The sequence below is a fragment of the Artibeus jamaicensis genome, unplaced genomic scaffold (genome assembly GCF_021234435.1).
Source record: "Artibeus jamaicensis isolate MK-2021 breed Jamaican fruit bat unplaced genomic scaffold, CSHL_Jam_final contig_867, whole genome shotgun sequence".
Classification (NCBI taxonomy): domain Eukaryota; kingdom Metazoa; phylum Chordata; class Mammalia; order Chiroptera; family Phyllostomidae; genus Artibeus; species Artibeus jamaicensis.
The window spans coordinates 1,642,522-1,665,703 of NW_026521995.1; the positions used below are offsets into that span (position 1 = coordinate 1,642,522).

The 23,182-nt window shown below is 42.1% G+C and overlaps 1 protein-coding gene across 2 annotated transcripts in view; it reads left to right on the forward strand.

The window, feature by feature from the left end:
* Nucleotides 1–246: 246 nt before the first annotated feature.
* PLXDC2 (plexin domain containing 2) overlaps nucleotides 247–23,182 on the forward strand; it is a 416,215-nt gene continuing 393,279 nt past the window's right edge. The window contains exons 1-2 of one of the 2 annotated variants that reach the window (XM_037147415.2): nucleotides 247–764; nucleotides 1,098–1,818. In XM_037147415.2, the coding sequence (XP_037003310.2) occupies nucleotides 1,707–1,818 (112 nt within the window). In that variant the 5' untranslated portion in view covers nucleotides 247–764; nucleotides 1,098–1,706. The remainder of the gene's footprint in view (nucleotides 765–1,097; nucleotides 1,819–23,182) is intronic. The other variant, XM_053654762.1, reaches the window with a different exon arrangement.

The following is a 23,182-nucleotide window of genomic DNA, read 5'->3' on the forward strand; positions in this document are numbered from 1 at the left end:
AAAGGCTTCAAGTTTTATAGCTATTTAGTGGGGGAGGTGAAATCCCAGCCCACTCTAGTTATAGAATCTGTACTTTTAACCTATATGCTTTACTTTCTTTCTTTGTATTATCCCGTTAAAAGGAGGTTAACTGTAAAATAAGATGTAAACTGAGAGGAGCTGCAAAGGGTTAACACTAAAGCACATCCGCGAGCTTGAAAAAACAAAAACAAACTAGCGATCGAAAGCCAGTTAAAGCCTCCGCAGGATATTCAATGGGCCTCCTGTTTCTTCAACCTCTCGATTGCGCTCCGGCTTACACTTTACAAAGCAGCTGTGGCCGGTGGACCGCACTACCGCGCGCCTCCCTCCGCGACTCCCCTCGCGGATCTGGGGTCCAAAGGGGCTTCGCGCGCTCCGGTTTGCTTTCCTCGCACTCCAGCCACTGCCACACTCACTCTCCCGGAAGAGAACTGTAATTAACCCCTTAGCGTCCGTGAAGAACCCCTTCGGAGGGCCGCGAGCCCCCGCAGTCCAGCGCGGGAGGCGACGCGGGGGCCAGGTGGGTGCGGACGCCGCCAGCTGGAGGGCGGGCGGCGTGCAGGGATGGCGCCCGGTGGTCGCGGAGCCGTCTCCCGGATCTCCCCTCCTGGTTCGCCTTTGTGGCTGCCTCTCCTAGAGCCCGGGTCTGGAGTTGCCCTCTCACTACCCCTCGCGTCGCTCCCCCGGCTTAATCTCCCGGCGACTTCCCAGCCGGCACGGAGGAAAGTGCAGCCATTGGACAGGTCGGTGCAAGCTGCTGGTTTTGGGGAGGAAGGCGGGCGGGGGAGAAGGCTGGAAGAGCGAGGGGGAGGGAAGAGAGAGGAGGGAGGAGGGTGCAGCGGCGGAGCTGGCAAATTACGAGCTGCCTTTCCTTCCCAAAGTGTGGAGCAGGAGCGCTAGGGAGCGCGGCGGCGCCTTCTCCGCCAGCAAACTCCAGGGTTCAGCTGGGCTTGGGGCCACCTCTTCCTTAGCCAGGAGGAACCTTCTCCCAATAGGTTTCACCCTGACTTTTTTCCACCCATCTCTCCCCCCCTTTTTTTTTTAAATAAATTTTTTTTCCTGGCTTTGGACCTCAGACTGCTGTAGCCGAGCCTTCCCAGGGCTCAGCTATTTGGGGCTTTCCATCTCTCCGGCTGCGAGAAAGGACACGCGCCCAGCGTCAGGAGAAGAAAAGAAGAAAAACTTGTCGGAGGGGTTTCGCCAGTCCACAGTAACCCCTCCCGCAAACCCAAACCTCCCTCTGGGCCATCCCAAGACTAAGGAAAGTTCGTTCAGTGCCGACTGCTTTCTTGGATTTGAAGGAGGCATCCGCGCAGGCTGTGGAATTAGATCTGTTTTGAACCCAGTGGAGCGCATCGCGGGGGCTCGGAAGGCAGAGTTTGCGAGCCCCGGGTGCAAGTGGTCTTTCCTCCCCTTGGGTGTTATTTTGTGTCTGGGGTGAGGGCAGCGAGTGTTGTGGCAAGTTGCGAAGAGAAACCTGGAGGTCCGGAGAGGACTGCGCTTCCCCTCGTACTCCCTTCCTTCTCCTTGCTGCAGGGTGTGAAATCCCAGCGAAATATACAGAGGCCTCCTGGTACTGCCAAGACCTGTCCGCATCGTTAAGCCCTGCCATCCCCATTCCCACTGGGAGCCCGGGGCGCCAGGGAAGGACTGGCGGGTAGGAGGAGGGAGGTCGCGGCGGCGGCATGGCGAGGTTCCCGAGGGCCGACCTGGCCACTGCAGGAGTTGTGTTACTTTGCCACTTTTTAATGGACCGGTTTCAGTTTGCTGAAGGAGATCCTGGAAACCAAATCAGTGGTAAGATGCACTTTCGCTTGTTGATTTTGTGCGCAGCTGAAGACCTCTCTGGTACCCTATTCTCAACCCACCCCCGCCTCATCTATCTGCCTTTGGGAAAGTTAATGCAGTTGCCTTTCGGGTACATTTGGGCTTCCCAAAGGGGGAAAATAGGGTTGGCTACCAAGGATGGAGGGGCCTGGGGGTTTTCCTGAGGATTCGGGCTCGCATCACCTGAGCTCCAGGGGGTGGTACTGACTCCCCCAAGTCGCCAGAGAGGGCTCTGGTTTAAGAGCAAATCTGTGGATACTTTGCCCAGGAGCTGCCATCCATCCCGGGGCTGTCTCATCTCCGGCTCCTCCTCCTTCCCTGCCGCTGGGATAAACTGAGCGAGTGTGATGGGGCTGTGGGTGGGAGGTGTGGTGGCAGCTGGGGATTGCAGGGCTTTGGTAAACTGGACGGAATTACCAGTTGCCTCACCTTTCTCCTTTACGCACCCCCCCCCTTAGCTCCCTTTCTCTCTCTGGTGCTGAGTGGGTGCTGGAAGTGGGGAGGAGTGGGTGCGGCGGGGCGCAGAGCGGCGTAGGAGGTGGCAGAGGTGGAGCGGGCGCCGGTCTGTAGACCGACCCTCGCTGTCGCTGTCCTTCCCGGGCCGGCTTCGTAGACTGGCCTAAAGGTGCCGGGGGTCCTTCCGAGTGCTTTGACATTGCCCACCGCCCCTCGCCCTGCGCAGCCCTGGCAGCCTCATTTTCCCAGGAGCAGCGCCTCCTGCTCCGGCGGCTGCTCCTGCCAGGTGTGCGCCCAGCCCGGAGCCGCGCCCCCAGGGCGAGCTCGGAGCCCTGGAAGCCACCCTGCGCCTGCTTCTGGCCGGCTCCTCCGAGCGAGGCGCTGGTGAGCCCCAGGTCCGGCTATTTCCCGGGACCCTGCCCACTGCCAACCGGCGCCTGCCCCCCATTTCTACCCCTCAGGAAGAAAGTGAAGGAACAGGCAGGGAGGGACCTTGGCAGAAATTTGTAAACTCGAGTGGACTTTGAGAGGAGGTGAAGTGAGAAAATAAACAAGAAACACAAGGAAACGTTTCTGTTCAGGGTAATAAGGTTTTGTTTTCATTCTGAGGGCGGAGGGTGGGGGATGGTAAGTGATTTCTCTGGGAGTACACAAGTGAACGAAAATGTCAGACATGTAAGTGGCAGATGAAAGAAAGCTAGAGAGGGGGCCTGGGGATTCCCGGTGAAGTGAATCTCGAAGGAGACCTGTGAGTGAAATCGCACAAGCTGGGACCCAGAAGACCGCCCAAACACTGTCTGCCCCAGTTGTACATTTTTAGAGAAAGCACGAATTCATGATTGCAGGGGATGTGTGTGCTTGTATTGGGAGCGCCGGGGCAACATGATAACAGCACTTTTAAAACTGTGAATAAAGTGCCAGTTTCCTGGATGCTGATTTGTCTTTGTCACATGTAATTGTTCTCCACGCATGGACATTGGTCCTCCTTGACTAGGAATTATTCAGATCAGTAGATCATACCTCTGTTTATTTCTCTGACACATTCCATTTGTTAAAGAACAAATAAGACTGACACCTCCAGGCAACAAGAGATTTATTCTAAAAGGTGCACCAGTAATTTTCATGGACATATTTATGGAATAAATGAACGGCTTTAAGCATGTAAGCAATTTAAGTCATCTCAAAAGAGGTGAGTGGTGTGTGTGCCAAAATGCATCCAAAGTTATTGGAAAACTTCTTTGGCACTGGGTGTAAGTAATGCATCACAGTAAAAAATAAAAGAAAGTTCAGCAAATACTTATTTTTTTCTGAAAATTTTCACTAATACTATATTACTGTGGAAAGAATAGATACAAAAATTTCTAAGTTATTGAGGATGAAATTCATTTCACTCTAAAATTGGTCAGATAATTTAAAAACTTTGGTCTTGGAAATATAAAATACTTACGTTGCTCAACATAAATGTTCAGGTATCAAACTAACCCAATATTTCTGATGGAAAACTGCTCTAGAAACCCATGCATTTTTAGGATTGAGTAAAAAAGGAATAGTTTAAAATGACAAATGTATTTGGAGATTTATTCAAACTGAAGTTTTATGGATACCAGTCCATACAGTTTTATGAAATAATCTTGGAATTAAATGGTTAGCCTACTGAATTTATAAAATACAGCAATGAAATGGAAGAAAAAAAATACAGCATCTTTTGTAAAGTCGTCTCGCTAAAAGTTCAACACAATAAATAAAAATAGGACCCAACAGTCTTGAAATTTGGCATGTAACAATCAGGATTTTTATTACAGACAATTTGGCATGGGGAGAAAACCTGATTTCATAACAGGGCTATTTTATTATGCATTACTTCAGCAAACTGCAGTTGACTTTATTGCCACCAGAGGGCAGAGAACCTGCTATGGTATTCTGTTCCTATCTTTCCCAAATATCTGATTAAATGATCCTTAATATTTTGTTTTTCATATTTAGTTTTTTTTGGTATTTCAGTTTTTATTAATGGGTGGCAATTTAATGAGAGTTCATTATATTTCTGTTTTTATTGAAATTAACTATTTATTCAACCCCCTACATGTAAAAAGACCTACACTTTGAATACTTCTTGTGGTATAGTAAGTGCAGTGGAAAAATAAAATACCCTCTTTTGCATTATTGTTGGAGATGATTTAAAAACTACTGTGGAATTACCAAAACTGTAACTTTAAAATACCTCTCATTAAAAGTTCATTATTATATAATTAACTTTAAGATTGAATGTGCTTTATGCATATCTAAAAAGTATTTGCTCATACTAAGTAGTATGTCTCAACACTAGTGTTGAGAGAAAAATAAGCTTAGGATAATTCTAAATTTTATAAATCTGAAATCTATATTATTAGACACTCATTTTTACACAATGAAGTTACCAAAAAACAGTTTAGAAATGGTGTCAAAGGAGAAGGATGTCTTAATGTCTTAAAAAATTATAAAATTTAAGTGAGGAAAAAAGGCCTAAAATATGTAGTTAGAGGTTGATCTGATTATTACTTTTAAATGTGACTTAATGTACTAACAAGGAAGTTCATTACCATTGTGTAGAAAGAGCAAAACTAGTTTGGGACCCAAGGGAATTTCAACTTTTTAAATTTTCTGATATTGTTATGTTCTAGGGACCATTTATTTTGAACAGATTATTTACATTTTTTAGTTGTTTCTCCAGTTGGATATTTTTCTGTTACTTTGTGCTGTCATTGGAATTAGAAAACTTAGTTTGAAATATGAATAATTTTGGAGTTATGAGAGTGTCTCTGTTGAGATAAACTGTCACTAGTATAAAATTTCTTACCATATGTGTGCCTCAGACAAGTAATAACCATTACTTGCATATAAAAATTTTTTAAATATGAAATGTGAGAGTCTCTTTTTCTTTAGATAATAGATACAAGTTGAAGCCTGAAGTTGGGCAAGTTTGGACTGGACATCAGTGTGATCCACAACATTTGTGTCAGAGATAAGGTTTTAAGATCATGGATGTCTGCAGAGACTTTGAATTACTATAATTAGAACATTGTGCATTTGTGAAATCTGATCTTCAGAAATGGGTTTTTATTAAGGAGAATGAATGTGCTTGAGTAAAGAATGGAAGAACTTGCTTGCTCTAAACAGTTTTCTTTGCAAAAATCATGTTTTCATGCAGAGAGGCAGTTAATATGGATTCCTTTTGGTTTTGTCTCAGCTTTTTGCTTTTTAAAAGACACTTTCTGTGGTAGACACAGTATGTTTATAAAGAGGAATGATTGATCGACAACTTCGATCATGAAACTAAAGTCTTGAGCCGTTTTCTTTAAATATAGTCTTTTCACCCTGACCTTCAAGTGTGCGTTCTCAAGCTACTTTCCTACCCCTCTCTCCTCTGTATGTTTTTTAATACTCTAACCAAATGTGGTTCCTTGATGCGTGCTGAGTATGTACCATGTGTTACTAGCTCTTTGCCATTCTTCCTGCTTTTCCATTCATAGTCCACCTCTATCCATCCATCTTCCGCTTTTCCTTACAGGCTTATTGGGAGAGACACCCTTCACAAAAGGGTGTGATGCTTCAGAACCCATAGAGAACTCTGTGCCTTGTTTAAGGCACGTGTTTGACTCTGCTTGATATTGTAGAGTATTTTTCCCTCCCATTTCTGCATCCCTTTCATATATACTCTTAGATCGCATCACATGTTCTTGAGGTCACGGTGGAAGTCGTTCATTTTTTAATCCCCTGTGGCATCTACCAAATAGGCATGCAATAAACAGTTGAACTAGGTGGAATTATAGTTCAAGCTGGACTGTTGACTTGAATGTCACCTTGGGAGGTGTTTTTCTATTTCTTATCCTACCACTTTTTCTGTCAAAGAGATGGAAATGAATATATAAATGGGCTTAATAGAATCATAGTTAAAAATGAGACAGTAGGCTCCAGAGTCTGCCCAGCTATTACAGTGCATCTGGTGGGCGGTATGTACACTAAACTTTTATTGAATATAGAACTTTTGAAAAGTTTATTCCACTATTCTATTATCCTTCTGGTTTCTGACTGACTTTTCACTCATATTCTTAATCTGACACCTAAAAATACAGTGTGTTCCTGTGTGTTTGTATATAAAAATGCATATGTGCATCCTATACAGGGTCCAGCACAAATAACACCCCTTTTATTATAAAATAGTTTATTATAAAACCATAAGCACTTTCTGTAACATAACAATATCACACTCAAGCACACCATATGACATTGTAGGTGAAATGTTCAAACTAAAACCGTAAATTATTTCACCCATGTTATTACTCTCCTGACCACACCGAGGCAACTGCAGCTGGACCGGGCAGACAGCAGTGCTAGTCTGGTTTCAGTGGAGATGAGCACTATTAAATAATTTTAGTTCTTTGTGAAATTCAGGACTGAACTGGGCGTAGGCCTCATGCCATTAACCTGTACTGAAGAAGGCTTTAAAAACAATCCCATAAAACTCCTTATGGTGGTGAGGTGCGTGGTCTTGTAGAAGGTACAGCACAGGGACTGTTCCCCGAGTGGCTGAGAGGGAAAGAGGAAGAGACGGAGTGGAAGTGGGGGAGAGAGACCATATGGAGTCTTAACAACAGAAGTAACATACAGTTGTTCTTCCCAACAGGTTTGTTTGTATTTGTTTGTATCTTCTGGACATTGTGAATAGTGACCAATGCACTGCCTTTTACATTTGCGTTCCTTTAAAGCTCAGAGCACAATTCGTGGGCCCCCCACCAACAAATGTATAAATATTTTGTGTGTATGGAACAAGAAATAAGTAAATAAAGGGCAATGGTTATTATATCTAAGGTTCTATATTACTAAGTTGCTCTTCAGCTTTCTTTTAATCTGACCAATTCCAGTCCTTTGCCTTTATTCTGAGCACATTTTCCCAAAGCTTTAATTATCTCCTTAGAGTACTCTAGTCTGAGGAGTCTTTCTTCCCTGAGATTTACACAGGATGTTTCCCCTCCCCATTTCCCAGAAACGATGGTTCTCTTCAGCTGAGGAAGTTACTGCATGATGCCAGACTAAGCAGCGGTGCTTTTAAGACAGCTTCTCCCACTCCTTCTTGAGTCATGTGTGGTCTGGCCAGATTCACAGGACAGGATCTGAGGAAAGAATAGAATATAAAATATCTATGTTGTGTTGTAGCCCCTTTGATTTCATGTTTGTTCGTTGGTTTGTTTCTGTTTTGCCCTCTCTAGTTAAAAAGGTGGTGAGGTATGGAATGATGGTCCTGATTTGGGTATTTAAATAGAATTAGAGGTCTTGTCGGGTGCCTGTTTGGAGTTAGTATAGCCTATTAAAGACTGCAGATCTGAGCATGGGGTCAGAAACTGTGTGACCTTCCTTGAAATGCAGACTTGTGATCACTTTCTCCAGAGGCCATCCAAGCAGATTTAAGCCCTAGCAGCACCCTCCATCCGTAAATTAAAATCAGCTGATTTTACCTGGGGGGGGGGGGCTGTGGTTTTGTGATAAGAGGACCATAAAGGCGAGGATACAGAATGACTTTCATTTTACTTTTCTGGAGTTGTTAATTACTTCCTCTTGTCCACCTACTATTTTTCACTCATTCATTGTAAATGTTTCCTAGAGTCCATATTGCCCACGATTTCATCATGTAGATAAGGTGCTTAGCTTATTGAGTCTTTGAGAATATAGAGAAAATGTGAAGAATTAATCCAGTAGGTAAACTTTATATGAATCAAATACATAAAAGTGAATTCTCTACCTATTCCTTAGAATGTTCAGTGATAGAAGTCTAGATGAAGCTGAGATGTTTAAGCATGACTGTTAAGTATCTCCTGGTTTATTGAGATTAGTCTTTGGTCCAGTAATATTAGTCTTTGGTCCAGTTGGAATATGGAACATCCAGCGGACAATGATGTTTTTGAGAAGTGGTAGTATTCTTCTGTGTGTATATGGGGGGAAGTCCCCCAAACTGCATTTATTTATTAAATTGTATATTTATTCTTACATGTTTAAACTTCAGTCACCTTCAAAGTACTCTCCATTTGATGCAATACACCTATTGAGATTTTTTTCCCACTGCTCAAAGCAGTTTTTGAACTCATTGATTCTGATGCCTTTTAGTGCGTCTGCCATTTTTTGTTCCACTTCTTCCACATTAGCAAACCGTTTGCCTTTGAGGATGTTTTTCATCTGGGAAACAACAACAAAAAAGTCACTCTGGGCAAGAGCTGGAGATCTGGTGAATAGGGAGGGTGGGGCACGGGGGTCATGTTGTTTTTGGTCAGAAACTGCTGAACACTCAGTGTGGTGTGGGCAGGTGCACTCATAAAATCACCCATCATGAAATGGGCAAGTGCACTGAAATGCATTCAAATTCACTGAAGCAGACCGCAGCCTCTCACAGCAACGCCAGCTGGTGCACTGATACAGATGTGTTCCTAAAGCACTCACCTAGCAGGGTAAGTCTGTATTTCAAGGGGCTCCCCTTCCAAAGGATAATTCTGCTTTTTTTTAGTTCCCCCCTCATACATATTTGTTGGTTGATGAGCCCAAATAAAGCTTCCTATCTTTTTTTTACCTCTGGAAACCATAATCTGACATCCAATAAAATATTTATTTTCCTAAGCCCTAAATGGGGAGTAATATAGGCAGAATTTGTAATGTTAGAGTATAAAATTCACAAATAATAATGGTTTCCAAGAGGTGAAATAGTCTTGAAGGTGCATTTCAGGTATGGCTCATGATGAATTTATGTATCTTTGCTTAATTCTTTCCAAGATACAAAGTTAGCCTGTAGCTACACTAGCAGTGAAACTGGTTATTTCACTGGTATATGTTGTTTTCATGTGTTTGGTCAAAGGCCACTGATTTTACTGCAGGCAGAGCTGGGAGCAAGTCCAGTGTGTCTGACTTCTTTCTGCTGTCCGCCTCCTTTGCTGTCCGTGTACATTGAGAAGGTACAGACACAGGTCACATTAATGGACTCTGTACTCTACAATACTCATGAAAAGCAAATGTGAGATGATTTTTTAGTCCTGAATCATATTCTCATTGTGTATGGGTTATTGCTATTTAAAGCAATCCCATCTTGAACTTTGATTAAAAAATAATTAGCCTCTTAATTATTTTGCTAGTCCATGCTTTTATGTTTAAAATTAGCTAAAGTGTACCATATATGCATAATTATTTCAAGAGTTATATCATTTGATAACAGCTATTCAAATTCTATTTAGTATTTGTGTAGGTCCTGGAATATACACTTTTGAATTTTTTTTGTCATATAAACATTATAGTCGACAGTCAACTTGTGATTAACCCTATGTTAGTAGTTGCTAATTTACACAATATTTTTATCTGTTTTTAGAATTTTAATTTCAGTTATTCAAAATTTGCTATGTTTTATGAAACAAAACTGAACTAAAAGACATTTTGCTGTGATTTGCACTTTTGTTATTTGGCTCTTGGATGGGAATAGAAAGGGCCATTGGAGCTTTTTGTCACACAATGAAATTTTAAAGAACATTTTAACACCTATTTGAAAACTCTGTAAAAATAAAATTGACTTGTAATGGTTAAAAAATGCCATTTTATATTTTAGTTTGATTGAAAGCATTGCTGCTGTACTACAAAGATAAAGCTTGATATTTTACTCCATATGCTTATTTAAAATTATAGGATATTATATATTTTGGGTAATGTGCACATGTATCTTTTTATCGATAATTTAGATTTTAAAATATTACATGTTTTTAAAATGTTTATTTTTTTAAATTAGATTAAATGAATTTTATGAAAGTGTCTCATTGGACATGAACTATATATAAAATTATTTCCTTTGTCAGAATATTGTTGTACCATTTGTTAATCTGTCAAGACTAGGAAAACACTGAGGAATATGTTACCAAACACTTTTGGTTGCGGCTGAACTGTATAATAATTCACATCACTTGCTGTTTCGTACACATGTATTACACGTACATGTGTCGGTTCTGCTTTTCCCACAGTTGATTGGTTGATGCAGTCTTCCACCAGTGACACATTAGGACCGTTCCGCACATCGGTGCTGTGCCTCTGCTTGCGTATGTTTCTTCATGTGCAGGAGATACTCAGCTTCTGCTTAGTGGTGGAATATTCATAAGCTATTGGGCTTATGAATGTTCTATAAAAGATAATCCCTGCTAGATCTTCCAGGATTAGGTTCTTCCAAGTTAAAGAGGGGAGGAGGATGTTAAAACCCCCTTAACTATCCCTTTAGAGATATCCCAAGTCTCAATGACTTTGTTTTATAAGTCTTTATATCTGGTGGGATAAACCCATCCTCTGTGTTTTTGATTGTCAGAAGTGTCCTGGCTATTCTAGAAGTCTCTTTGCTTTTCTATATTTGTTTTAGAAGAAACTTTTCAGATCTCACTAAAAATTCTGTTGGACTTTTGATTTAAAGTCACATTAAATCTCAGGGTCATTTGGTAGAGATTTCAATTTCGAAACCCCTTGGAAACAATGTAATTTCTTTCCTGCAACAGAGCAAGTACCACAGTGCTTCCCTCACACATTGCTAATAGGGGCTGTTTGGCAGTGACCTTTTTCAGTTGAAAGATGTAAATGTCCCTGGGCTGGGAGTTAGTGATATTTTCCTGATCACATCATTAAACTAACCCTACATCTAATTGTTTCTTATGAAATACAGAGGGAAATCATTGGCTAATTAAAATGAACACCCACTAAGGGAAAGAATGGTAATTCCTAACTTCTTGGGAACTGCCACAGATGAGGGGTAAGTGCCCCGCAAAAGCTACATGGAAATGATGACATTTTTACAGTGTCCCTTGACCAGCATATGAGTTCCAAGGAGGACTTCAAGTTTGCTACTTTATGAGAAATAGCCTGGATTTAGGATTCTTCTTACTGGGTAAGGTAATTAATATCAATTCCATTGGAGATTTACCTGAATGAGAGTACATGACCAGTTGTTACCATTTAAAGATAATAAGTTTATGATTTATTTAGACTCCAGGCATTTATAAATTAGTGGTTTATAATTTGCTTGATTTGAAATTCCTAACTTGACCTCCAGCCCAGCACGGTTGATGACTGGCTGTTGCCCTGAACTCATGCATACTGATCTGGATATTTTTAATCAGGATACATGCACAAGCCAGGCAGTCTGGTTTATTTCTTTGTTATTTAGCCTTCATTATCTCTTTAACATCTGTTGTTCATTTCAGATATTTTAAAAACAAGCATGATTCAAAGTCATTCTGCAGATGATAGTCTCATTGTCTGGACATTGCAAAACAGCTTTTTGTGGGAAGCGAGATTCGTGCAGTCTCTGTTTTGTCAAGCTGTTTTTAGGAGAGAGATTTGCAAAATAGGCACCGCCAATAAGAAGCTGATTTTTCTCAAAGCAAGTACTGATGTTTGACTTCAGAGAGCTTCTCTCTCCTCCAGGCCCCTTATCCTGGCACTGGCAGGCATCCTTTCTAGCCTGGTGTACTTCAGTAGCTTCCCACTTTGCCTCAGACAGTGCCCTGCTGCAGTCCATTCTTCATTCCACAGCCTGAAAGATCTTTCGGAAATGTAAATCTGGCTGTGTTACTCCCCCCTGAAACTGCCTTTCTGCCTTCTTACTGCTCCTGGTTTACCTCTGCAGGTTCAAACTCATCTCCTGTGACTCCCAAGTTTCCCACACGCTCTCCCCTCTCTGAAACCGCACATGCCATCCACTCCTCTTGGAGCACCCTTTCCTCCTTTTCTCGCTGTTTGTCCTTCGGGTCAAAGTTTCAGCTTGATTTTTGGCATATCAAATTATTTCTCAGTGTTTCTCTGTCACTTCCAAGTCTGAGACAAGCCAGAATGTACTCTTTGCACCCTTATCAAACCACTTATCACCAATAGTGGAATCAGTCCCTTGTGCACTTGTAATTAATTAGTCCCAATCTGCCCAAGGTTAGAGGTCATATGTGACCAATCATCATTGCACCCTAGCCCCCTTTGAAAATGTGTTGAATGAAGCAGTCTTGTTAGTGTCCCACTCGTATGATGGTACTCTCTTTGTTCAGAGGCATCACACAGCCAGATTTTTGTTTTTATCTTATTTCTACATATTTCTTAAGACAAAACTCCTAAATCATAATTTCTGTAATATAATGGCTCAGATTTAAATATTGGTGATGAAAATATATAAAGAAACAGATTGACCTCAGAGCAAGGGAATTTGTCCTATGCATGTGTGAGGAATTCATTTGCAGAATGATGTTATAGGAATAGTCAAGCCATTTACTGTGCTACCAAGAACAGAGAAGGAGGTGCTTGAATGCTTCATAAGGCATCAACTTGAATAGTTGGATAAAATACTAAAATTGCTTAATTTCCAGGAAGAATTTCATAGTTAATTTTGACCATTGGTTGAATTAATGAATTAAAGATGGTTAATTCTCTGGAGAGAATTCCATAGTTAAAAAAGATGAGTGGATAAAGAATTGATGAAACAGAAATTAGGGACAAAACTATGAAATTTATGTAAATAGTTTTCCAGGTGTCTCAAGCCTCTTAAAGATGCAAAGTAGGAAATACCAAGATTAGATATTTAAAAGATTTCCAGATACAAATCATTGGCAGCCTTGTAAACTTTTTTTTTCAGCAAGAGTCTAAAAAAATCTCAGTATTGCCCTCAGTGATGTGAGTTACCTCTTTCCAAGGTCGTAAACGCAACCCACCTGCTGAAGTTCACACTGGTGTCCTTGGCACCCTTTCTGTACTCAGCAGCTTGGGGTTGTTCTTCTCCAAGTACATCTGCCTCACCTTTGCCTGTCTTTATTGTTTTTCTTGAAACATTCTCTAAAGTTCTTCCTGTATGCCATACCCCTTTTCTGGTGGGAACCTCTCATGTTTTTATCTTCCCAGTATCTCAGACCACCTTCTTCTGGCAATAGCACTTTCTCGTCAGTTGGGAGTGCCCTCCTGCAAAAGCTGCTGGTTTCCTGGGCTTTTTATCAGAGTGCATGCCGCCCCGGGCAGTTCAGCTTGTATCTCAAAGGTGGCTGCTCGTAATAACCGGTGTCTTGGACCTCAGGCCAGTTAGTTCTTCCCTAAATATTACATAGCTATTTTAGAAGAGAAAGGATTTTTAGTTATTTTTAAATTTTTCCTCTAGGAGTTGCTGCATGAGGAAGATAGAAGTCCAAGACATTGATAGGCATCTAGGCATTACCAAAAACATAAACCAGAAAATTCTAGTTTTTTTCTCCTTTTTATTTTATTTTTATTTTTCAAGTATATTTTATTGATTATGCTGTTACATTTGTCTTATTTTTTCCCTTTGCCCCCCTTCACCTGGTACTCTCCTTCCCTCCAGCAATCCCCCATCCCCTTAGTTCATGTCCATGGGTAGAGCATGGAAGTCCTTTGGCTTCTCCCTTTCCTATACTGTTCTTAGCGTCTCCTGTCTCTTTTGTTGTTACCACTTACGCTTCTTGATCTCTACCCTCTTTCCACCTTCTCCTTGCCAGCTGACAATCTCCCAACTGATCCCCGTACCTATGATTCTGTTGTTATAGTTCAGGGGTTTCAAACTTATTTTCACCAGGGGCCACATCAGCCTTGTGGTTGCCTTCAAAGGACTGAATGCGATTTTAGGACTGTATAAATGTAACTACTGCTTAACTTGGGGAAGGAGCTCGGTGCCGCCGGGTAGAAACAAGGTCCTGAGCCGGATAAAACAAGCCAGAGGGTTGGATTCGGACCATGAGCCTTGTGTTTGCCACTTGTGTTCTAGTTGTTTGCAGTGTTTGTTTTTGTTTTCATCTTTTTAGATTCAGTTGTTGATAGTTGTAAGTGTGTTGTCATTTTAATGTTCATAGTTTTGATATTCTTCTCTTATTATATAAGCCCCTTTAACGTTTTATATAATAATGGCTTGGCGATGATGAATTCCTTTAGCTTCACCTTGTTTTGGAAGCACTTTGGTTGTAGGTTCTTGCTTTTCATCACTTTGAATAATTCTTGCCAGTTTCCTCTTGCCTGCAAAATTTGTTTTGAGAAATCAGCTGATAGTATTCTGGGAACTCCTTTGTAGGTAACTATCTGCTTTTCTCTTGCTTCTTGTAAGCTTCTCTCTTTATCTTTAACATTGGCATTTTAATTATGATGTGTCTTGGTGTGGTCCTCTTGCATCCAACTTGATTGGGACTCTCTGCTTTCTGGACTTTCATGTCCATTTCCTTCACCAAATTAGGGGAGTTTTTTTTTTCATTATTTTTTTCAAATAGATTTTCAATTTCTTACTTTTTTTTTCTCCTTTTGGCACCCCTATGGTACAAATGTTGAACTTCTTGAAGTTGTCCCAGAGGCTGTTTATACTATCCTCATTTTTTTTGGATTTTTCTTGCTGTTCTGATTGGTTGTTTTTTTGCTTCCTTGGCCTCCTGTGTACACCAAATCATCAATTAGATTCTCCGCTTCATCCACTCCACTGTTGTTTCCCTGTACATTGTCTTTTATTTTAATGAATGTATCCTTCATTTCTGATTGGATCTTTAATGCTGCTAATGTCCTCACTAAGGAAGTGAGGATGCTCACTCAAGTTCCTTGAGCATCCTTATAAACAGTGTTTTGAACTCTGCATCCAGTAGATTGCTTACCTCCATTTTGTTCAGCTCTTTTTCTGGAGTTTTGGTCCGTTCTTTCGTTTGGGCCATGTTTCTTTGTCTTGTTTAGTAGCCTCCCTCTGTTTGTTTCTATGTATTAGGTAGAGCTGCTTTGACTCCATGTCTTGGTAGCGTCACCTAATGTAGTAGGTGTCCTGTAGGGTCCAGTGACATGGCCTCCCCTATCACCTAAGCTGGGTACTTGAGGTGCACCCTTTGTGTGGGCTGAGTACACTCCTTTTGTAGTTGAGCCTTGGTTGCTGTTGGCACATCAGTGGGAGGGATTTGCCCAGGCCAGTGAGCTGCAAGGACTGGCTGTGACCACAGACCACCAGCCTCTGCCCTCCGTCGAAGATCAGCTGTGCATGGGCAGGTGGTGGTGCCCTGAGTGGTCTGTAGCTGTCCACGGGGTGCACTGGTCCTGGGGCTTCCAGGGTAGTACATGCCAAGGTCAGCCCTCACCTGTGTTTTGCCCACAGCTGCCCTCCCTAAACTGTAAAACTGAGAAGGCTGCTGCTTGGGCTTAGCTTAGAGATTCCCAGGTGAAGCCAAGCTATAAAATTAATCTGGCTGCTGCTAGTGTGAGGCCTGGAGCTCACTGAGTCCAGCTGTTGCTAGTTTGATAGTATTTAGGAAGCTGTGAAGCATGAGCCAAGACCAGTTATTCATATGAAAAGCAGCTTGGGTGGGCCCGTGAGTTGGGTGGGGCGGAGTCTCTGGGGACCTCCAAGGTGGGTCAAACAGTGTTAGCTAGGTTGCTGGAGTCTCAGATACAGCACCAGCCTGCCAGCTCTGTGGCTCCGTGGGCGGAAGGCTCAAAAAAGGGACAGTGTCCTCTGCTGGCACTGATGCCAGACACTCCAGCCTCTCCCGGGATGCCACTGGTGCCCTCCAGCTGCCACCCCAGCTCTGCAGCTTGGACGGAGTGAATCCGAGTGGGTGAGTCTGTGTGTGGGTTCCTCTCAGAAGAGGAAATTGCTTGGGGCTTCAGCAGTTTCTTCTACCACCACAGCCCCTGCTGGGTTTTGCAGCCAGAAGTTGTGGGGGCTCATCGTCTGTCACTGGAACCCTGGGCTGGGGGGCTGGTGTTCCTCACTCCTGAGAGGCTCCTCTCGAATTTTCATCTCCCACATGTGGGTGTGGGACCAGCCTGTTCCTGGTCTGTGCCCCTCCTACCAGTCTGGACGGGTGTGGTTTCTTCAATTCTGTAGTTGTCAGATTTCCATTCGACTGGATTTCTGACAATTCTGAGTGATGGTTCTATGTTCTAGTTGTACTTTTGATGTAGTTCTGTGAAGAGGCGAGCCGTGTCTGCCTGTGCCGCCATCTTCAGAAAATTCCAGTTTTTTTAAAAGATTTTATTTATTTATCTTTAGAGAGAAAGGGAAGGAGAGAAGGAGAGAAACATCAATGTGTGGTTGCCTCTCATGCATCCCCTGCTGGGAACTGGCCTGCAACCCAGGCATGTGCCCTGACTGGGAATGGAACCGCGATCATGTGGTTTGCAGGCCCGCGCTCAATCCACTGAGCTACACCAGCCAGGGCCAGAAAATTCCAGTTTTGATTTGAGATTGCTGCCTGCCACTGTAAAAGACTTGGTGAATACCTGTACATCAAAGTATTCGGTTATATTACTACTTGAATAAGTATTTGATTGAAGGTGATTTTTCCCACTAAATTGTAAGCTCAGTGAGAGTAGGATCCATATTTGTTTTACTTTATTTTTTTGTTTTCTTGGCACTTTTTACAGTACTTGGTATATAGAAGGCACTTAATGAATAATTATTAAATGGGTTTCCTGTATGAGTTCATTGGGAGATAACAATCTTAGTGACCATTCACATAATTCAAGTTTGAGGTGTCAGGTGACATTGATTAGACGAGTCAAAAGTTTTGACTGTAATAGATTCTTCCCTTTGGTTTTTTTGAAGTAATGTTTTGTCTCCTCATTTTATAACTAAATCTTCTTACCTAGGTCTTATTTTTCTAATAATGCATAGTTCCCCATACTTAGGTTTTCAATTTAAATATTGTTAACTTATTGAATACAAACCCACAAAGATCTGTTTCACTTATAATAAAGACCCTGAGTCATTTCTACATCCATTTATCTATTCAATAAGTAATCCATAATTTAAATAAATAGGTGGGCTTAATTAATGCCCTTATTAGAAGTAAGATAGGCTCTTGCAGGTTAATTGGAAAACTAGCTTTTATCTCACATTCTTATATGTAAATTGGGTACTGCCATATGTTATCCATTTATGTGTGATATCTGCTTAAAATATATGACATTTTCATGATATGATTTGAAATCCCTTTATAAAGTTCAGTTCATCTAATTTTCATATTAGTTCAGCTGTTCATCCAAAATGTTAAGTTCAGTTGGGAGATATTTTTATTCATCAATTCAATGTCAGCATTCACTGTTTTAGATTTAAAACCATGGTTTCTCTACTTCAGGAATGTGATCTTCAGGGGAGCACGAGCATGGACGTAGCATGAGCCTGGGGGGGGGGGGACAGTGACAAGCACGAGTACAGTGGAGGGACGCACCAGTGCCTGTGGGAGCAGCAAAGCCCAGGGAGGGCCTGCGCGGGTGGGAGTGCGGGCGGGCTCTCCAGGGGGACAGGGTCAGACGGCCTTATGATGATTCCGAAGGATGCTTCTGATGCTGGGCTGGCCTGGGTCCCGATGTTGGCTCTGCCACTCACTAGTTAGGTGACCTTGCACAAAAATATTGACCTCTCACACCTCATTTCTTTATAATACGGGCATGCAATTGCCCAATAGTAATAACTGTAGTGAAAATTTTCTGTTCTCTGAAATTTTTGGTAGACTTGAGATAGAAATATAATGAAGTGTGGAAGCAGTAAGTTGAGGGAAGAATGTAAACAAGAATAACAAAGTAGGACAGTGCAAGGCAAGGAGTTCTCTGCAGAATAGTGAGCGGTCTGAGAAGACTTCCATTAATACTTTAAAAATGTTAACAATTGAGCTATCCACATTTCAAACTGCCAGAGATAAAAACCGAGTCATCTTTTGTTTAGTAATCGTGTGCAGTGGTATTGTCGTGGGGTTTGGAAAAATTTGGAGCAGTTACTGCTTCTGAGGGTCAGGTGAACATTCAGTGGTTTGCAGATGCACCTCCGACAGGCTTTCGCTTGCACGACTGGGTCGGGGAATGCAGAGCCTGTCTCTTTCCCAGAATCCTCTCCTCGCTCAGTGATAGCCTAGGGCAAGCTTTGGATTTGAAGATTATTCTAGTAAAACGTGCATTAAAAGAACACTCAACGAATTTATTTTTAACAAATCCATGTTGTGTAAAATGAGGTGAAGCTGCCAGAAACATTTCTTTCCCCTGCCTGAGCTGAGGACACAAAACAAAATTCATCTGCATCATCTACTTTGACGCAAGAAAATGAAACTTTGACCTTATTAATATACTTGCTTCTTAGAGTAAATAAACTGCCTTAAGAGATTACACAATACACTTGGGTAACGAGTTAACTTTCTTGGATGACACTGCTCTGTTTATACATTGATCCAAAAGGTTACCTGTGTTGTTGTCAATTTATCTGGAAAGGTAAGTGGTACAGATGTAAAAGCAAGACAGCTGCTAGCTGTTCTAAGATTTCATCAGTGAATGAAAGATAAGAAAATGAATGTCGTTAAAAATCTAGAGTTTCCTGAGCATTTCACACTGAGCAGTTTTTTCAGAACTAATTGGAGGTCTTTGGTGTTTTAGTTGAGGCCAGCTCTCTATATATGGCCAGTAGAGGTGGGGGCGTTCGTGGTGTTATTTGAGAGTGATGGAATAATTTCTTGTTCCTAAGATGAAGAAAGGTCTCAACTACCACAGCCTGATTTTGAACTCAGCTCCACAGACTGAGGGTGATAGCTGGCCAATGACAGATACTTGTTATATGGATAACACTCAGGTCTCTTAGAAAGGTCCCTGGAGTGTTGGTATGGAGAGAAGATAGGAACGGGCTGACTTGGAGACAGAGCAGAATTAGGAACTACTGGATGAAGAAGGACGATAAGGGATGACAGCCTCCAGGAAGGGGAAAAAGTCCAGGTTCCCAGGTGCTTTCGGAAATAGAAAGCTTTAGACTTGTTGAGATGCTGGTAGCACATCCCAGTCGAGATATCAACTCTACCAGCTGGGCTTGAGTGAGCTCAAGATGCTGAACCATCGATGTTGAAGTAGTGGTGGAAACCAGCCAAGAAGCCTGAATAGATGGTGATGAACAGAGGCTCAGGGTCAGAGTCCTAGTGCCCTGGTCTGGGCAGGGGGAAGGGAGGGCACCAGGCAGGAAAATGAGGAGGAGCACCGTGGAGCACCGTCCGTAAGAGGAAAAGCACATCCCGAGAATGGACAAGGAGAGGTCACCTGGGATTTAGTAAGAGTGTATTTGGTCCAGGAATGGGGACCGCTGGTGCCAGATTTCAGTGGGACAGGTGAGGAGGGTGAGAGGAGAAAGTGGTGACATGAATGAAACTATAATCCTTAAAAAAAAAAAGCCTGACTGAGACAGAAGTGGGAGAGGAAGTAATTGAAAGGAAGCACCGGGCAGGGGAGGGTGTCACTAGAGTGGGAGATCTGAGCCTGCCTCTGGGGGTGGGGGGCAGCCAGGAGACAGACGGGCAGATGGGGAACGCAGCCACGATGTCAGCACACTAAGCTGTGTTAGAGTCGTCTGTGCGAAGATGATCACAGGCCCCCAAAACGCGGCCTGACTCGAGGAACCTCGTATTACTAGTAGGAAAATTGCTGTGACATCTAATAAAACTTTAATTAAGGCTTAGATGAAATCACATTTATGAAACCTGAATCATTAAATCCGTTAAATCTCTTGCATATAATAAAGTTTGTTTGAAAGACAATTTTACCTTAAGTAGCTGCAGGAAAAATCATTTTATTTATCAGTTAAGTTAGGGCTACAAAATGAGTGTAACATGATAAATAATATCTGCATTAGAAAAATTAGGATTTAAAATCATTTGTTTAGTTTCAGGAATTTTTAGTTTTAAGGCAACGTCATACCTTGAAGGAAAAGGGAATAATGACTTCAGTGTTCTTTACCAATAGGGAGACCAGCAATTAAAATAGCGAACTAAGGGGAGAGTGTTGTTTTTTCTTCACTGTAATTAATTTTATGACTCTTTTCAAGATGAATTTTTAGTAATTAAAATGTAAAACAGTGCCTGGCATATAGATGGTACTCAATAAATATTTGTGAACTTTGAGTTTTCTAACTTTTATTTGTAATGGAAGTAAGGATCAAATTATTTTTTTAAATAAAATCATTGGAACTATCGTCTCACGGATAAACTCTTATTAAAGAGGTATTTATTTCTACCAGTATTGCCTTCAAGATGAATTAGAGTCTGTATAAAAAGTTTCTTTATAAAATTGTCAAGACTGTAAGAGGACCGATTGTTATCATTTGTAACATGCTACCCAGCAAGACATTCCTGACCAGCTTGAAGTTAGAAAAAAAAAATTAAGGCATCAGCCTTTATGCAAGTTTGAAATGAAAAATGAGAACAAAAATTAAAACCAATAAACCCTTCTTATCTGTAGGTTATCTTTCAGGATGAATTATAAGTTTGTTTCTCTCAGTAATTGGCAGATTGCCAGTGCTGTCTCTGTGTGTGTGTGGGGGGGGGGGCGGTGTGGGAGGGAAGGTAATGAACAAGTAAAAGATGAACAAAGACATTGCTTATGTCACTGTTCTGATGATTTCATGATATTTATGGATGTACCACAAAGGGTAGTTACTTAGTTTGTGTTTTTGTAAATGATCTGCCCTATTTTAACTTTGTAACGCATTGCAAAGACCAAAACAGCAGAATGCAGACTTAATGAATTGTGTTTTATAAGACAAGCAGAAATGCTAATAGAGAATATGAATGTGCATCCGTCTACAGCGATTGGCTGGCTGGTCACTGGATTCCTTAGGTCATTTATCACTGTGTGTGAAAATTGCTGTGTCGTAGGCTTTCTTGTTAATCAGAAACATACACCTCTTGGTTTTTTTTTTACTTAGTTTATTTCTAATTCACATAAGACAGTTAATATTCCACCTGACCAGATATTAGTAAAAAGTCACTATCTTAAAGCCACCTAGTCTTTCTGTTATGTGCATTTTGGTGAAACAAAAAAAAGTTAAAACTCAGTGAACTTACATAATTTTCTCTTAGTAAAATTTCCAGGCTCTGATGTCTAGATTATGTAATGTTTTATATCTGTATAAGACGGTAAATGCAGCACAAATTGTGCCAGTTTACATGTTATTTGTAATATGTTATCTTTGACCATGTAGTTTTTTCCAGCATGTAATTATAAACACAACATTTGAAATTTGTAATCAAGTATATTTACATCCCAATGAAAAAGACAAATCAGTTTGTTAGTCTCAAAACTTAATGGAGGTTTTGAAACAATTTTTGAAAAGTCAAAGCTAAAGTGAACTCAAGGCAATTACTTAACCCTATTTACAGCACAGGTGGCAAACACAAGCCCTCGGCCCGAATCCAGCCCTCCCTCCACCTTGTCTTAGACCTTGTGTCTGCCCCACAGCAGCGCCAGCTCCTTGCCCCTAGTTAAGGAGTAGTTACATTTACACAGTCCTAAAATTACATTCGGCCCTATGAAGGCAACCGCAGGCTGATGTGGCCCCGGTGAAATGAGTTTGACACCTTGCTTTAGAGCAAAGATGGAAATACCGGACTGATAAAAAAAAGTCAGTTTGCAGCTTCCAAATTGTAGCTTCTGTACTGTCAAAAAGCCTTCTGTGAGGTTTTCTCACATTTCTTTGCCTTTTTCTGAGTTCCAGCGTGTTTTGTGTGCACCTGTCAATCTGGTAATCAGTGGTACATTTCATTTTCTAATTGCTGCATTAGTTGAGTCTTGTCTCTCGGGTGATTGCGCACATTTGCAGGGAGGGACTTGAGTTGATACTTGCGTACTGATTTACCTGTTTTTGACCCGAAAGATAAAGGACTTGGTTTTCTTCCCTTTTCAACAGTGGCATTTGTGGGGTGGGGGTTAACTGCAGATCCGACTTTTGACTTGGCTGCTACCAGCTCCTTCAGATCTGGCTGTGGGCTCTCCCGTAGTGGGCGATGGCCCGCACTCCTCGGGTTGTGGAGGGAAGCTGTGAGTGGTGCTGGTTGGAGCAGACACTTGGGAGTCAGAGAGACCCACGTGGCAGTGAACTTGGCCCCACCGCTTCTTCGGGCTGTCATTTGAGCACCCACTTCACTGTTCTAAGTTACTTTCAACAGTGCACCGAAGGGTTATTGGGTGGTTCACATGAATTCTGTATGCAGACCACTAGCTTTTGATGTACTCCAGAACTACAATAACAATAGCACCTAATTTAATAAAGTTAGGATATTTTGTCAGCAAATATGAGAAATCCATCTTGAATTAGCTTAGTCAAAGCAGGGAATTTGGGGAGAAACCTCGCAAAGCCCAAGAGCGGTGTGGCTGGGCCTCCACCTGTCGTTTCTGTAGCAGTCTGTGCTTTTGCTCGGCTGGTCCATGCGGCAGGACACAAAGTGAGTGTCCCCTTCAGGCCTCAGCCTCCCTGAAAGGGCTCTGCCTGGTCCACTCCTGGTCTGGAGTTCAGAAGTCCTGGCAGAGGATTTCTCTGTCCCCCTCAGGACCTCCGCACTGTGGCCAGGAGGCGGAATTCCATTAAGTGTCATCTTTGTGTGGTACAAATGAAATCATGGCGTGCCCTTGTTTGAAGCCTTCCAGTTACTTCCTGTTAAGTATGCAATCCAGTCTCTTTTCCATGGCTTGTACGCAGGTGTGAGCACACCCTGCCCACCTGCTGGATCTCATCACAAACCACAAGTATTTATTCTTGATTTACTCTCACACAGGATACGCTTCCAACTCCTGTTCCTGTCTTGTGACTGAGATCTCAGTTTAAATGTTATTTTTTGTAACAGTCCTGCTGACTGCTCATTAGACCGTAGCCATTCTCTGAAATTATCTTTTATTTTCTTATATTTGTTTCTTTGTTTTTCCCACATATTATTCTCTCTGTGGTCAGGTCAGGGACCTGGTCCACTGTTCATGACTAGATTCTTAAGCCGCAGCTTGGCTCACCCTGCAGGATCCCAGCCACCGCTGGTTCCAGGGGCAGCCTCTTTCCTTTCACAGCCTCTGCCTGCACACAGGCAGACGGAGCCAG